The sequence below is a fragment of the Mustela erminea genome, chromosome 6 (assembly GCF_009829155.1).
Source record: "Mustela erminea isolate mMusErm1 chromosome 6, mMusErm1.Pri, whole genome shotgun sequence".
In the NCBI taxonomy this organism is placed as follows: Eukaryota; Metazoa; Chordata; class Mammalia; order Carnivora; family Mustelidae; genus Mustela; species Mustela erminea.
In genome coordinates, this window is record NC_045619.1 from 120,939,073 (window position 1) to 120,954,994 (window position 15,922).

General features: G+C 42.4%; 2 protein-coding genes across 5 annotated transcripts in view; both read right to left on the reverse strand.

Moving 5' to 3' along the window:
* The window catches only part of RSU1 (Ras suppressor protein 1), a 192,789-nt gene extending 188,311 nt beyond the window's left edge, over positions 1–4,478 (reverse strand). For 2 of the 4 annotated variants that reach the window (XM_032349509.1, XM_032349508.1), the window contains exons 1-2: positions 4,281–4,477; positions 3,920–4,031 (exon numbers count right to left, since the gene is read on the reverse strand). In XM_032349509.1, the coding sequence (XP_032205400.1) occupies positions 3,920–4,028 (109 nt within the window). In that variant the 5' untranslated portion in view covers positions 4,029–4,031; positions 4,281–4,477. Of the gene's footprint in view, positions 1–3,919; positions 4,032–4,280 lie in introns of all 4 variants that reach the window. The other 2 variants (XM_032349510.1, XM_032349507.1) reach the window with 2 other exon arrangements.
* Positions 4,479–10,416: 5,938 nt separating this feature from the next.
* Positions 10,417–15,922, reverse strand: part of CUBN (cubilin) — a 271,085-nt gene continuing 265,579 nt past the window's right edge. Inside the window, exons 66-67 of the mRNA XM_032349505.1 lie at positions 14,488–14,723; positions 10,417–11,371 (exon numbers count right to left, since the gene is read on the reverse strand). Coding sequence (XP_032205396.1) covers positions 11,264–11,371; positions 14,488–14,723 — 344 coding nt within the window. The 3' untranslated portion in view covers positions 10,417–11,263. The remainder of the gene's footprint in view (positions 11,372–14,487; positions 14,724–15,922) is intronic.

Consider the following 15,922-nt stretch of genomic DNA (forward strand, 5'->3'; position numbering starts at 1 on the left):
TCCTAACGCCCGACCACTTCCAGGTTTAATGGCGCTTTTGAAACAACCCTTCCAGAACACCCGTGATTACGGCTGTTGATTACTTTATGTGGTCCTTTAGCAAGAACACGCCTCCGCCTCGAAGGCAGGTTATTTTTCTTTTCTGTAATTTATCTGAAAGATATTTTAGTCTCACCTGAAAAAAAGAAAAAAAAAAAACACACCACCACAACCTGATAAAGGTTTGACCATCCAATGGGCAATAAACTTGAAGAGATTAAAAAAAAAAAGTCACAGAAGACTTAAATAAAAGAAATGAAAAAAAGTCTCCCTGGCTGCTAATGGGATTCTCTGCGGCCCGGGAAGCGGATTACAGGAGCCTTCGAAGGCAGCTTCATCACGCGGGTGAGGACAGAGGTAGACGGCAGAGCTCCTCCGTGAGATCTCGTCGATAAAGAGAACAAAATTGCCACCATTACTCTTGGAAGTGCTAAGGAGAAGGCGGGTGCGGATTTCATGCCGTGTTGTTGGGGGAATAGGAAGGAAAACCAAATCAGGGGGTAATTTCAAAGAAAACAGCAATCTAAATCTTTAAGAATCCTAGGCAAAAGCACCCAACGCTCCAGGATGGATTAAGCCACCAGAGAAAACATCAACATAGGACACAAAGACCAGACCCAGTCCCATTCGCCATGCTCTCCTAGGTCCTGTCCACCGACGACGTGGGAACCAGTTCCACCCGAGGCTTCCGGGGCTGGATGGTCCCGTCAGAGCTAACATTCCGCAGTGCCCACTCAGTACCAGGCTCAGTGCTAAAGCACTCGACAGCATCAGTCGCCCTTAGCGCTGATCCAGTCTTAACATGTGGGAACTTAACAGTTCCATGTGCCAAAGAGGACTCAAGGCTCAGAAAGGTTAAGCCACTTCTCTGAAGTTACACAGCACTACTCAGAAGATGGAGAGTCTGAGTCCGGCCTATGCAACTCCAAGGCCCCACAGGTAAGCACTGCCTCCTGGGGGAGGGGGGAGGTGTTAGAGTCTGACCACATCCAGAATCTGGCTCAACGGAAAACTCTAGAATCTGTCTGGTATCTGTCTCCAGCCTATGAAGTTTTCCCCATCAGAAAGCTTTCAGTACCTGAGCTCCTGGAAACATTTTTTCAAAGCCATTTACTGTCTCTGAGGAAGTAAAGTGCTGCATTTCTACAACACAATTCTCCCAAGCAGAAAGACGGACAGTTCACATGCTTAGCCTGAGAACAAAACTCCCATTCTTATTTTCAAAACTTAAATCTTGTCTTTTGAAAAACTCAACAAAGTAAGGATATCGAAGGAAGGGCTTAAGACACAATAACCATCCTCTGTCCACGCGAATGAGTTGTCCCGTGTGTAATCTTCATGCTAAGACACAAAACCTCGCCATACAGTTAAAACTTTACTAGTAAAGAAACAAGGGAAGTCTTATGCCACAGTTTATGCAACCATGTCAAATACTTTTATAAGATATTAAAATAGATTCAGGAAGCATTATGTGCACCACCAATAAATGAGTCCCAGCTTAGGAATCGGCTTCTGAAGGCATCCTGGAACCTTCCAGGCTCCAAGAGTCCAGAGGTCAGGGAGGCAAGGCAGAAAGCAGCCACTCTTTGGGTCTACACACAACTGAGGCTGGAGGAGGTCGAATCTCCAAATTCACTTCCACCGAACTCCCCAAGAGTCAGCCTTGTTCTTCCTCACGCTACTTCTCTGGGAGAACAGAAGAAAGATCTTGCTTTTCACCACCTAATACAACACCGGAAACATCTTTTTCAGGAAGCAAGTGGCTATCTTTTCTTCTTTGGTACAAGGCAAGGCTTCAGATAATGCAAGTGAACCAAAATAGCTGGGCCGCCCTCCCCACTTACAAATATCACATACAGAATCCTCTTCACAGCCGAAGGCCATGAAGTTCCTCTGCAGGGATGAGCAGGAGAGAGCCATGAGGCCAAAGGTACAGCGGAGCCGGGCCCCCTAATTGCACTCTCCAGCCTTGGTTACAGCAGGGCACCCAAGGCTCACCGTAACTTAGGCAGAGCCGGAAAGGGGCAACACAAGCACACATCCAGATCAGCAATGGCAGTTTGGTCCCAGACATGGTGGCTCTGTTGCAGCCCACAAGAAGCCATCACCACTTGACAGAGGCCAACTCAGCTCAAGAGGCTGAGATACTCACGGGCACAAAAGCTAAAGTTCAGTGGCAGGAATCGTCCAAACGGTTACCGAATGCAGACTGCCTAGGACTTCTCATCCCCTGTCCTTTAGCAGAGATGCATCGAGAGCCCGTACCCCAACCTGTCCTGGGCATAAACCGTGGGTTCACAGTAAATGTGACTCTGCTCTCTCCATGCCTAACGAGCAAAGCATCATCTTTTAGAGTCTCCCGTACATCTCCCCTCCTTCTCTAATGTCACGTCCTGGTCTGGATCTCCTTAAACCTCAGGCCTAATCCATCAGGCTCTCCTTCATCCATCCAACATTTCGGAGCACTTACTGTGTTCCAGACACTAGAAAGAAGGCAAATATGAGGGATGCACAGTAATATTCCCCCCATACTCCAATGTGGATGAGAGACTTCTAGATCAAGAACACATCACAATCATCGCAATCCCATGTAACAAGAGCCATGAAGACAAATCCAACTTCACAGCGGAGAGAATGACTGTCACTTGACACTAACACAGGCCACGGCGTCTGGGCTGACTTCTGACAGGTAAGTGAGAGGATCTTGGCAGGGGAAGAGGAGAGGAAGCAAACAATACTGCCATGGCACGAGGACCTAAAACAGTATGTCCTGGTTCAAGGTTCAAGGCAGTCCGTTCAGTATGGCGGGGACCACAAAGGCATGGAAGGGATAAGGTAGGTTTTGGTCAGATTCCGAAAGGCTCTGCATGTCACACCAAAGAACTTGGGGCGCTACTGTTGGTAATGAACAACCAGAAGGGCTTAAGGGAGAAGGTCCAAACTGAAGCCACATTCGGCCTGAAGAAGTGTTTTATTTCTCCCATGAAGTATGTTTCAATAATTGGAATTAGTTGCCAATGTCTAAACCTTGGGAAATTTCTTATCAAAATCTGGATTCCTGGCTTCTTAACAACAATAACTATGGCAACACGAGGCCAACCCCAGGTGGTAACAATTGTTTGGACTTGAGATGCAGGAGTAGCAGCTGTCCCTCTTCTGACAGGATACCTATTGTGAAGTTCATGACCATCCTCACCTGGCCCCAAAAAATATCTAAGCTGCAATTTCTGCTTTAAAGGAGAGAGTTACACGGTAAGACACGTTGCAGAAAAGTAACACTAGAAAGCAATGCAGTGAATAAACCACAGGGTCAGCAACACCAGAGGTAAGAGGCCAAGTTAGGGAGACATCACAGTAGTACAAGGAGGAGGTAAACGACTTAGCTGAGAGGTAAAAGGGACAGAAAAGGGTAAGAAGTCAAGAAAGGTTTAACATACTCCAGGCATTAAGAAGTTATCACAGAACTTTTGTGTGGCAATTGTTCAAGGGTCGAAGACTGTATTAGGAGAAAGGAAGCATGATTCAAAAGTGATTTTCAGTTTCAAATAAAGTGGGTATTCAGTAAACTATGTGGGGAAACCACTCAAATGCCAACAACTTGCACAGACAACAGTGAGGTCCAGTAACAACTGTCTGTGTGATTCAGACCCTGGACATTCAGGTTCGTCTTCCAGTGGAGATGGAACATACCCTAACTGCAAACTTTCTGAGCTAAGCTTGCTCTCGCTCGCGCTCTCTCTCTCTCTCTAGACCGGCGATGCTTACAAGCCGGGCGAGGGATGTAAATCATTATAACCTCCCATAGCACAGCCGGCAGCTACTTGGAAAATTTATAAACCCTCCATGCGCTGCAAGGGGAAGGCCCAGCCCCAGAACTTACACAAGCCGTTGACATCCAGCATGCTGGAGATGCCCCGGTCACTCATGTCCACTTCCGGCTGGTTCTTCTCCCGGCTCTCCTCCACCAACTTTTTCAAAGACTTGGACATGTTCTGTACCAAACGACAACAACAAAGCACGTGGGCGACGGCCAGGGGTGTGCAGGGATAGAAAGGGGAGACGCCCCGCGCTGGCAGTGTCCAGTTTTACCCCAGCCTTGGAGGGTGGGCATCGGCGGGCAGCGTCCGGAGGCAGGGAAAGGGGGAGGGACGGCGGGGCGGGGCAGGGGAGTGGGTGGCGCCCGACACCACAACGGGGGCGCGCAGAGAGGCGAACCCAAGTGCGATGCCACACACACTCACCGCGGAGGGCAGCGCCTAACAGGTTGGGCGAGGGAAGCGCTGGCTTCCGCAGGGCACACCTCAGTAGCAGGAGGTGCACTCGGTCAGTGCAAAACGCGGACCGGAACGAGGAACACGCCCTATCCCGGAGCTCGGCGCAGGCGCACACCCTGCGGCTCTCGGCTCCACGCCCTGCTGGCGCCTGACCCTTCCCAAATTAGGAGAACAGTTCGCAAGACGTGGCTCTAGGGTGAGGCTCCGCCCACAAAGTAATGTGTACCCGCGGCCGACCAATCAGGTCCGGCATGTGCCTTCGAGACTCCGCCCCCCCGAGGTTTGGGCATCCCCCTGAAATGCGCTCGCGTTTGCCATTGGGAGAGGACTGGGCTTGGCGCAAGCGCACTACTGTTCGCGCAGGCTCAGTTCATGGGCCGAAGCGCGGAGAGTTGTGGGCGGAAGCGGGAAAGTTTGGGACGGGGCAGCGGCGTGAGCGGGTTGGAGCTGAACTTGGGAGCTGGGAAAGGGAGACGTTGCCTCTGTGTGCTGCTTCTTTAATTGTGGTTCAGTGTTCAGAAGTCGCTATCCTGAGTCCGGTCCGTACAGTCGTGCCTCTCGCTGCATCATGAGCTTCTCGAATACAAGAACTGCATAGTCTGTACTCCCGGCACCCAGCTGGGAGTCGTGGACCTCTGTGTCCCAAGAAGGGGAATACCCACAGATAAAAGGCTTCTCTTTTCTCATATCACTGCACTCAAAATTATGCCATATTTTAGTTTTCTTTCTATTGAGTGATTAATTTTTTGTACAATTCTTGTTGTTTTTTTCTTCCACTAGACTTTCTAACTTTCCTTTATCCTCCTGTACCTTCTTTACCTTAACTCTAAGAACATACAGCTTTTCATTCTTCTATGTTGCTTTAAATTCAATGAATTACTTTTTTAAAGATTTTATTGACTTATTTGAGAGAGAGCATGCACAAGCATGGGGGAGAGGCAAAGGGAGAAGCCGACTCCCCACTGAGTAGGGAGCCAGCCTGGAGGCTGGATCCCAGGACCCTGAGATCCTGACCGGAGCTGAAGGCATCTGCTTAGCCCACCGAGTTCCCCAGGCGCCCCATCAATGAATTCTTCTTGAAGACTTTAAGAACTTACTAATTTTCTGCTCTTACACTAATTATTTCTGCTCTTCCAGCTGAGAGGTGATGTGTGGTTTCTTTCACGTGGTTCCTTCGTTTAAACTGACCTTTCTTGTATACATCTTGTTGGACTATCGCTCAAGTAAACCTCTCTAAAACTGGGTACAGGAGGCACAAATTTTGAGTAGCTGTATATTTAATAATGTCCTTATTTTGCCCACACCTTTAGAATTTGCCTAGCATGGAATTTTAGGTTCGATATCAGTTTCTTTTCCATCTCAAAGGCATAGTTCCACTGACCTGTACTTCCAATGTTGATGCCCAGAAATGTGTCATCGCCTCAGGTCTTTGCAGAGAACTGTTGTTTTCCCTTGTGAAGCATTTGTCATCTTTTAATTATTTACCATGTTCTGAAATATCACCATAATATCTCCAGTTGGGGGGTCTTTTTAAATTTAATCCGTTTAGCACCCATTTGGCCCTTTTTCAGCGGAAGATTCATTTCTCACTTCCTCTCTGGAAATTGTTTCTGGTATTTCTTTGAAATTTCTTTACTTCCATTTTCTCTGATTTAGCATGTTCAGGAAATCTGTTAGGCAGATGGCAGCCTCCTTAAACAATTTCTTATAGTTATCATTTTCCCCCTCACGTATTTATACTCTGAATGTTTCGGGAGATATATCGATGTTATCTTCCAAAACTTCTTTAAATTTTAATAGCATTAATAGCATCAGTTTTCCTTGGGCTATTGGTTAAATTTCTTTGGAGATGAGATCCCAGTTTTATGCCTGCTTGGAGTTGCTAGGCTACTTTTGCCATTCACCAATTGCAAGCACCAACTAATACAGTTCTTGGATTTTGGGTCTCATCTCCTCACACTGCACCTGCCAGCCCCAGATCCAGATAATGCCTGGAAAGTCCATTCCCAATTCTGCTGCATATCTTTCTTGAAATTGTGTTGGGCTGCAATTTCTCCCCTCCCCCAACCCCCACTCCTGTTTCATTTGTCAGCATGCTTTTATTCACTTCCTGTTTTCCAGAAATTTATTTTCATTTATCATTCTCCTCTTGATCACTTCACTGTTGCCAGTACAATTATTAATAAAATGTGTCCTTAAGTTCTGGACTTTTATAACATAGAAACGGGGCCAACTTCCTGAGTATGTGACCTGTGCAGTAACACAAATTCCATGCTTAACAGGGCTGAGTGCTTGGCTTAATACTCTGCTGTCACCATCTTGAAATGTTTAATAAATTTGGAACAAGGGGCCATGAATTTTCCTTTTGCTCTGGGCCCTGCAAATTATGCAGCCAGTCCTGCATGCAAAAGTTAATATTTACTAGAGCTTAAATCGCTTCCACAGCTTCACTGCCAAGGGCTCTGTGCTTATGTACAGTCTCTGCTGTAATGCTTCCCGTTAGCAGAAATGTACTATTCCCAGCCCCAGCCCACAGAGTGGGCCAATCAAAGAGTATGGAAGAGGCCTGGTCTACACAAGACATACCAGGTTATGACAATTAAAGTAAGTTAAGTAAATTTACATAAATTGCATGTATCATTAATTTTAAAAATGCCTTCTTATTCCCCAAGCTGTATATAAATTTACAGTTAGTTACTGAAATGAAATTTGAAAAGCAAATTTTTCATCAAATATCCAATAGTCATCATTTTTCTTCCAATAATTTTCCTCTTTAAATTGATAGTCATGGGGTGCTCTGTGGTAATACCAATAATAAAAAGTCTTTTTCCATTAACATTATTTTTGATCCTGTTGTTTTATCTCTAAGTTTTTACTAAACTGACAGCAATTATATTAAAACATTTTTCTAGGTCTTATGGCAGGTGTCAGTCTTTTTAAATAACTTTGATAGGTCTATGAAAATAGTTTACAATAATAAGTTGTCAAATTTGAAAAGTCATATTTCATAAGTTCATACCTCATCCTTCAGGCTGAATGGAAGGCACACTTTTGGGTGGTTGTCAAGGTTAGAATCAGAGCTCTGTCACTAAGTTTTATATAAGTTTCCATACCTCGTGGGGGTGATGGTTCTTAGTATTCTATTTCAGTGAGTGATATATGAGAATGACACCTGACATATGGTAGATCTTATATAGATATTAGTTCTAATTTTTCTTAATACAATTAAATCATTAGAATTTCCTTGGTAAGTAGGTGGCAGATTTTTTAAAAATTCTGTCCATTAAATGGAGTTGAAATGAAATAGAAAATTATAACAACTAGAACCTATATCCCCGGCACCTTCTAGGGCCAAACTGTCATTGGCCCCAACCATGCCCTAGGACATTCTTCAGAAGAATGTCTGGAGTACCTAATATTCCATGGGTTCAGAGAGAGCCTATGGTGGCCTCTGGCTGAGCTATCCTAAGGGTATATCCCAAAGCCATTACTCTGGCCAGTAATGGCTATACTAACCCTTCAAGACTAAAAGGATGAGATTTGTTGTTCCTGCTATGGTCCAGTTGTTTAAGGAGACAGAATCAGAGGAGAGAGAGGTCAGGTAGATGGAAGCCTGGCTGTCCCCAGTCCTGGATTCCCAGACTATGAGCAGCTGGGGATAGGTACTCCCAAGGGAACTGAACCAAGTAGCAAGCATTAGCCCTTTGGTTGCCAGATCATGCAGAGGCTGGAGGAACAAGATGGTGTTGGAGTTTGTCTCCACCCGACTCTTCTCGAATCAGTGTCTAAAGTTCCCATGTTCACCTGAAGTGGGATGGGCTTAGAAGGTGACCATGAGACTTTCTCAGCTCAGAATGTGATCAGCGGTGAAAAGGAGTAACTTCCTTTACATTTGTGCTTCTTTGTATTCCTTCAGACCCATGTGGAATATCATTTTCCGTTAACTTTCAAGTAAGACTTCCCCTCACCCACCCCTCAACACATTCATTTTACATTATAGCTTTCTGGATTCCACTTATGGCCTGAAAGCAGCATTTTGGTGTATGTCAATACTGAATGACCAGGACATCTGTACCAATGTGAACTAGCTGATTGTTAGCTCTGCACAGGGGTGATCACTCAGAACAGAGTTCCTGATGATGCTGTTTGGGAGCAAGGACATTATCACTTAGCCATTAGATTGGAGAAGCTAGCTTAATATAAATTTCATCAGATAAGGAAATTGAGAATTTTGCCTCGGAAACCAGACACGATGGCCCTAGGAAATGGATTTTTTTTTAAGGAGAAAGACATCAGTTGATATATGGCTGTCACGTCCACCACTTTATCCTTGGTGTGCTTACCACATGCCACATTGGAAATGTTCAATACACATATATAAATGAGTGGATTAAATTAAAGCAGAACCAGAGGAAATGAATTGGGTCTTATTAGTGAGAGATGACATGACCTTATATGTAAAAAACTCTAAAGATTCCACTAAGAAAGAGAAAAAAAAAACTGTTAGAACTAATAAATGAATTCGGTAAAGTAGCAGGATACAAAATCAACATATAGAAATCAGCTGAATTTCTATTAACTAACCATGAACTATCTGAAAGAGAAATTAAAACCATTATAATTGTATCAAAAACAATAAAAATACCTAGGAATAAATCTAACCAACTGAAAACTGTAAGACACTGATAAAAAAGATTGAAGAAGACACAAATAGATGGAAAGATATCACAGGTTCTTGGATTGGAAGAATTAATATTGTGAAAATGGATATGCAATCTATAGATTCAAAGCAATCCCAATAAAAAGTCCAATGGCATTTTTCTTAAAAATACAAAATCAATCCCCAAATTAGTTTGGACCCAGAAAAGATTCTACATAGCCAAAGAAATTTTGATAAAAAAGAGCAAAGCTGGGGGCATCACACTTCCTGAGTTGAAGTTATATTACAAAACCACTATAATCAAAACAGCATGGTATTGGCATAAAAATAGGCACATAGATCAGTTGAACAGAACAGATAGCCCAGATATAAACCCATGCATATGGGCAACTAAGTTTTGACAAGCGTACCAAAAACACACAGTAAGGAAAGGACAGTCTCTTCAATGAATGGTACTAGGAAAACTGGATAGCCACATGCAAAATAATGAAATTAACCCCTATCCTATACTACTCAGAAACATTAACTCAAAGTGGATCAAAGATTTAAATGTAAGAACTGAAACTGTAAAAACAACAGAAGAAAATACAAGGGAAAAGGTCCCTAACATCAGCCTTAACAATGATTTCTTGGATAAGTCACCAAAAGCACAGGCAACAAAAACTAAAATAAACAAGTAAGACCACATTACACTAAAGAACTTCTGCACAGCAAAGGAAAACACCCATACATTGAAAAGACAACCTTCAGAATGGGAAAAATTACTTTTTTTTCCTGTTTTAAGTTTTCCAATTCCAAAAATGCACTATAATATTGACGGCTTTCTTAAATTGGTATATATACCTGGGTATTCTAATACGCCTTCTAGGAAAGTACATCTCTCTGACTGAAATTGACTCTTGTTGATACCATTATGCTAATAATACAATCTGAGATCAAATCTTCTTTTACTGTTTGACAGCTGCATACATTAATCTTGCCTTCAGAGAAAATTCCTATAATTTCATATGTTATTGTCAAATTGTCTCCATTTTCTGTACCTTTGTGATTCATTTTCAGGCAAAAGAGCAAAATATTGTATGTCCGCCTATGAAATTTCATCCTGAGTTTGTGTTCATTGCTCTGGCTTGTCAGGCCCCTGGGGGTTGGATGGGACTTGTCATCACATTCACCATTCTTTCCAAGAGGGAGTCAGCTACAAAGTTGATATATCTACCCATAACACAGAATTACAGAAAGCAGGAATTTTATTCTTTTAATACTTTATTTATTTATTTGAGAGAGAGAAAGAGAGAGAGCAAGCATGAGTGGGGAGAAGGGACAGAGTGAAAGGGAGAAGCAGGCTCCCACTGAGTGTGGAGCCTGACACAGGGCTGATCCCAGGACCCTGGGATCATGACCTGAGCTGAAGGCAGATGCTTAATGACTGAGCCACCCAGGTGCCCTAAGGAGGCAGGACTTTTAAAGGTAGGAATATTTTATTTATGTGGATCTGTACTCTGTGCAGAAATAATTTTTCTGGCACTCGAGTATTCGAGTAACATGAAATAACACATCACACAGCTTCTTTCACTTTGTCCCATGTTGTTATTAAGACTTAACTTTGTGTATTTAATATAGATGCTCTTGCTTTGTTAAAGGCCTCAGAAAACTTTATAAAAGCTTGGCTAAGCCATTGTGACTCTACAGACTGTGTTAGGAAGCGAGGAGTGGACAGTGGTGGGACTTGTGGAAACGAAAGCACAGAGAAGTTAAGGCAGCCCTGAATGACAAGCGCGAGACTGCCGATTCAGGCAGTGCGGCCCTGGAGTTCATGGTCTGCAGGATTTGTATTGTTCATCCAAATGTAAAAATTCAACTTGAAACCTTACATAGATCTGCTAGTGAAAGACAAAACTTTGATGAGTTAAAAATTAATGCGACATTCATTGCGTACCATTCAAGAATGTTCATTACCTCTGATTTGACATTCACAGGGAAAAGCATGCTATTTTGTCATTAACTTTTGACAACTGACATCACATATGTCATCACTATTTCCAGTTCTTTAAGGAATTTTAAGAAGATGTTCAGCTCAAAGCGTTAGAAGTGAGGATGACATGCACAGCCAAGACTAAAGAAGCTACAGTCTATATTTTTTTCAATAAACAGACATTGATTCCACACATACTTTGGTGAAAAGAAAAAGTTCAGGTTATTTCCAGTGGCCAGGTGGAATGCTGTATGAGGATTCTGTCCTGACGTCTGTCCAGTGTCATGTCCAATGGGCCCAACACACCACATCGCCCCATTAGCTGTCCCAGGTTAAGCGGAAAGCTGATGGCTGTACCGCATACTCTGCATGAAATTTTACGAAGACCCGATGCGAAGAAGCCATAAAGTGAGCTATGTTAGTGTCCTAAAATTGAAAAAAAAAGAGTAACAAATTATATATTTCACAAATTTGAACATTTTGCTGGAAACGTTAGCCTAGTAAGAAAGTACTACACAAAGAAACTTTATAGAATTTACAGTAAACCTGCTTAAACTTGCTTATTATTCTAGAAGGAACCTGCTAAGAATGAATAGAGATCCCTTACAAGAGAATATTGGTGGTGGGGAGGACGACAGAGGGAAAATGGGGATTCACCACTAGTGGATACAGGTGTCTTTTGCGGGTAATGAAATGTTCTAGAATTGATTGTGGTATGAACTACATAACCCTGAATCTACTAGAAACTACTGAATGTACACTTAAAGAAGATGAATCATTTGTGAATATTATATTTCAGTGAAATTTTCATTAAAAATTGAATTTCCAGTTCAACTTCTTACTGAAACTTTAATTTTCCTGATCGGAACACATACCTATTTTTGCAACTAAAACAGTCCTATCAGTAAAGTGTACAACTTCCTGCTGTCAACATCTCTAGTCTCCTTTTAGGATTTATTTTTGTATTCTTTCTGTCTTTAATAAATGACACTATGAAAAATGGATATCCACATACAAGGGAATGAAACTAAACCACACACAAAAATCAATTCAAAATGAGTAAAGACCTGAAACCATGAAACTCCTAGAAGAACACACAGGCAGTAAGCTCCTTGATGTTGGTTTTGGCAATGACTTTTTGGACTTGATACCAAAAACAAAGGCAACAAAAGCAAACATAAACAAGAAGAACTATATCACACTAAAAAGTTCCTGTACAACAAAGGAAATCATAGACAAAATGGAAAGGCAACATACTGAATGGGAGAAAATATTTTGCAATATATTTATCCGATAAGGTGTAAACGTCTAAAATATATAAAGAACTCACACAACTCAGGAGCAATAACAAACAGTCCAATTAAGAAATGGGCAAAGAACCTGACTGGCTGTTTTTCCAAGGAAGATGTACAGATTGCCAACAAGTACATGAGAAGATGTTCAACATTACTAACCGTCAGAAAATCCAAGTCAAAACCACAATGAAATATCCCTTCATACCTGTCAGAATGGCTATTATAAAAAATACAAGAAAATAACAAGTCTTGGTAAGGATGTGGAGAAAAGGGAACCCTCATGCTTGTTGGCGGGAAAGTAAATTGGTGCAGCCACAAGTGGAAAACATTAGGGAGGTTCCGGTAAAAGTTAAACACGGGACTTCCATATGACCCAGAAATTCTACTTCTGGGAATTTATCCAAAGAAAACAAAAATGCCAACTTGAAAAGATATCTGCACCACTATGTTCACTACAGCATTATTTATGATAACCAATATGTAGAAGCTATCTATCCAAATGGATAGATATATGATATATAAAATATTATAATATAATAATAAAGGAGTATCATCCAGCCATCCAGAAGGAAATCCTGCTGGTTGTGTCAACATGGAAGGTCCTTGAAGTCATTATGCTAAATGAAATAAGAGAGGAAGATAAACACTACATGATCTCACTTATTTGCGGAATCTAATGAAGCAAAGCCAAACTCTCAGATACAGAAAACAGGCTGGTGGCTGCTAGGGGCCAGAGGAGGGAGTAGCTGAAATGGATAAAGGGTGTCTGCCAAAAGGTACAAACTTCCAGTTATAATTAAGTCCTAGGGATGTGCTGTATAGCAAGGAGAATGTATTTAGTAACACTATAGTGTATATTTGAAAGTTGCTGAGCAAGTAGATTTCTTAAAGTTCTCATCATCACAAATGTAAATCCAAAGGGGCACATGCACCCCAATGTCTATAGCAGCGATGTCCCCAATAGCCAAACTGTGGAAAGAACACAGAGGTCCATCGAAAGACGAATGGATAAAGAAGTTGTGGTATATATAAACCATGGAATATTATGCAGCCATCAAAAAATGAAATCTTGCCATTTGCAATGACATGGATGGAACTATTATGCTAAATGAAATAAGTGAATCAGAGAAAGACAATTATCGTATGATCTCACCGATATGAGGAATTTGAGAAACAAGATAGAGGATCATAGGGGAAGGGAGGGAAAAATGAAATAAGACGAAACCGGAGAGGGAAACAAACCATAAGAGACTCTTAATCTCAGGAAACAAACTGAGGGTTGCTAGTGGGGGTGGTGGGATTGATGGAGTGGCAGGTGATGGACATTGCAGGGGGGGGTATGTGCTATGGTGAGTGTTGTGAATCATGTAAGACTGGTGAATCACAGACCTGTATTCCTGGGGCAAATAATACATTATATGTTAATAAAAAAATTTTTTAAGTTCTCCTCACAAAAAATCCCCCAAATTTATGTTATACACCTGAAACTATTATGTTATATGTCAATTATATCTCAATTAAAACAAACAACTCTTTAGATTTCTGTCCAGTTAATTAGCAAGCCTAAGTAAAGAGCAGAACAGCAGGAAGCAGATATGCTCTCAGCAGTAGTCCCATTTCCCTTCCTGGAAAACCCTGCAGCTGCTTTCACACAAAATGAGTGGATGATGAGGGCAGACACAAGAAATACTGAGTCACTGTCAGAATCCTCACTTGATAATTTAGGGAAGATCCAGGACATGAGCACTTTAAAAAAACAAATTAAGTCACTAGACCCACCTTCCACCTCCCTTTTAATTTTTTCCAAAAATTCCTGCAATTTTCAACAAGAAGTAGATGAAATGGAGCCAGGTGTCCAAATTGTCCATAGTTGGCTTCATAGGGACAACAGTATAGGCATTCAACCCTGGGCATCGCATTGAAAGCACATATGGAGTTTTTAAAAGACAACGTACAACAGCTCCTGTCCCAGAAATTCTGAGTCAGCAGGTGTGAGTCGGCACCAGAAGTCTGTGCGGGGAGTAGGCGGGGAACACCTGCACAAGCCTTTCTGATGGGGTGGTCTGAGACCTAGTACTATTAATTTCACGCACTGCTCACTAGGTGGCACTCGTGCTCCCCAAATAGAAAGGAAAATCCAGAAGCTGCTGAAATTTGTAAAAGGTTTGTGCTATGTGTCTGCCTTTAAAAGTGTACACTGCTATTATTTAAAAATAATAAATGGAAATTTTAAAATGTTTCACTCACTGCCCCACAATATGGTCCAGAGGATGGGGAATTAGCATCTGGTCCATCGTAGAGGATGAGGTAGTTCTGGATGCAGTCTCCGGGATCATCAATGCTAATAAAGTAAAAGCTGACAGTGACAGGTCTTCCAGCAGGTGCAGTGATGGCCCATTCGCAGTGAGTGTTGTTTGGGTATGTGTCCGGATAGCCGGGGCTGGTGAAGGAGCCATTGTCCCCATAGAGCGTTCCACCACAGCCTGTAAGGAAACAACGCAGGATGTTTGATTGAACAAAATGTGGATACCATACCCTTGTGAGGCAATAAGATGGTGACTATTTTCCCAAAATGCTGAGACCCTTGCGAAGAATAGAGAAGGCAGAAAAGCCTTTCCTTGTCGTTTTGTGGGCTACATCCCTCCCGCGCCCTCACCACCGCCTCCTCCCTCCATTCCCCCTCCCTCCACCATAGGTTCTGTTCCTCGTATCTCAGGACAGTGGGACCACTCCTTCCAGGACCTTTCTTTGAAAACAGTGGGCTGTGAACACAATGGGAAAACAAAGAACCTGATAAAGTAGCTGAAGGAGAGAGTAATTAATGTTGTTGTGTACTTTTGACCGTGTAGGGCTCTCCCTATACCCTCAGTTGATGATGATGATGGGAGTGAAGTAAAGTTAAAAGTGAAATTCCAGGGCACCTGGGTGGCTCAGTGGGTTAAGCCTCTGCCTTTGGCTCAGGTACTGGGGTCCTGGGATCAAGCCCCACATCGGGCTCTCTGCTTGGTGGGGAGACTGCTTACCCCTCTCTCTCTCTCTGCCTGCCTCTCTCTGCCTACTTGTGATCTCTATATGTCATATAAATAAATAAAATCTTTTTTTTTTTAAGTTAAATTCCAGGGCCGAACCCAAAGAGTGTGGCATTGTAGGTTTTGACAAGAATTATTGTGTAAGTGACTTTCCCGAGCTTGTGGCAGACAATACCAAGATTGACATGCTCAGAGCCAGAGCTCTGTGAGTATTAGTGTTAATTTGTGTATGAACACTGTCATAGTTTAGACCAGAGACCCTGGGAACCCAGATATACTGTTGTGCAGGAAGAAACCGCACAGAACAGCAGGATTAAGAGGCGCTGAGCTGGGTGTCTGACCCCTGGAGGTGTGGTCCTGCTTCTACCACAATCTAGCCATGCTTTCTGGAAAACCCATTAACCTCGTGCTTTATTTCCTCCTCTGCAAAATGAGGGCATTGGAGATCATCTTCAAGCACCTTTAGCTGCCAAGATTTAAATTATTTCTTGTCCCTTAGTCTACTGAAAATACATCATTTTTGTCATTCTTATTTGGAAAGTTTTTATATATTTCTAAACACCTAAGTGGGACATCTCATAAAGATATTCCTCCTCTCTTGAGTTAAATATATTGACATGACTTAAGTTTCCTTCAGTTATTTGATAAACTAC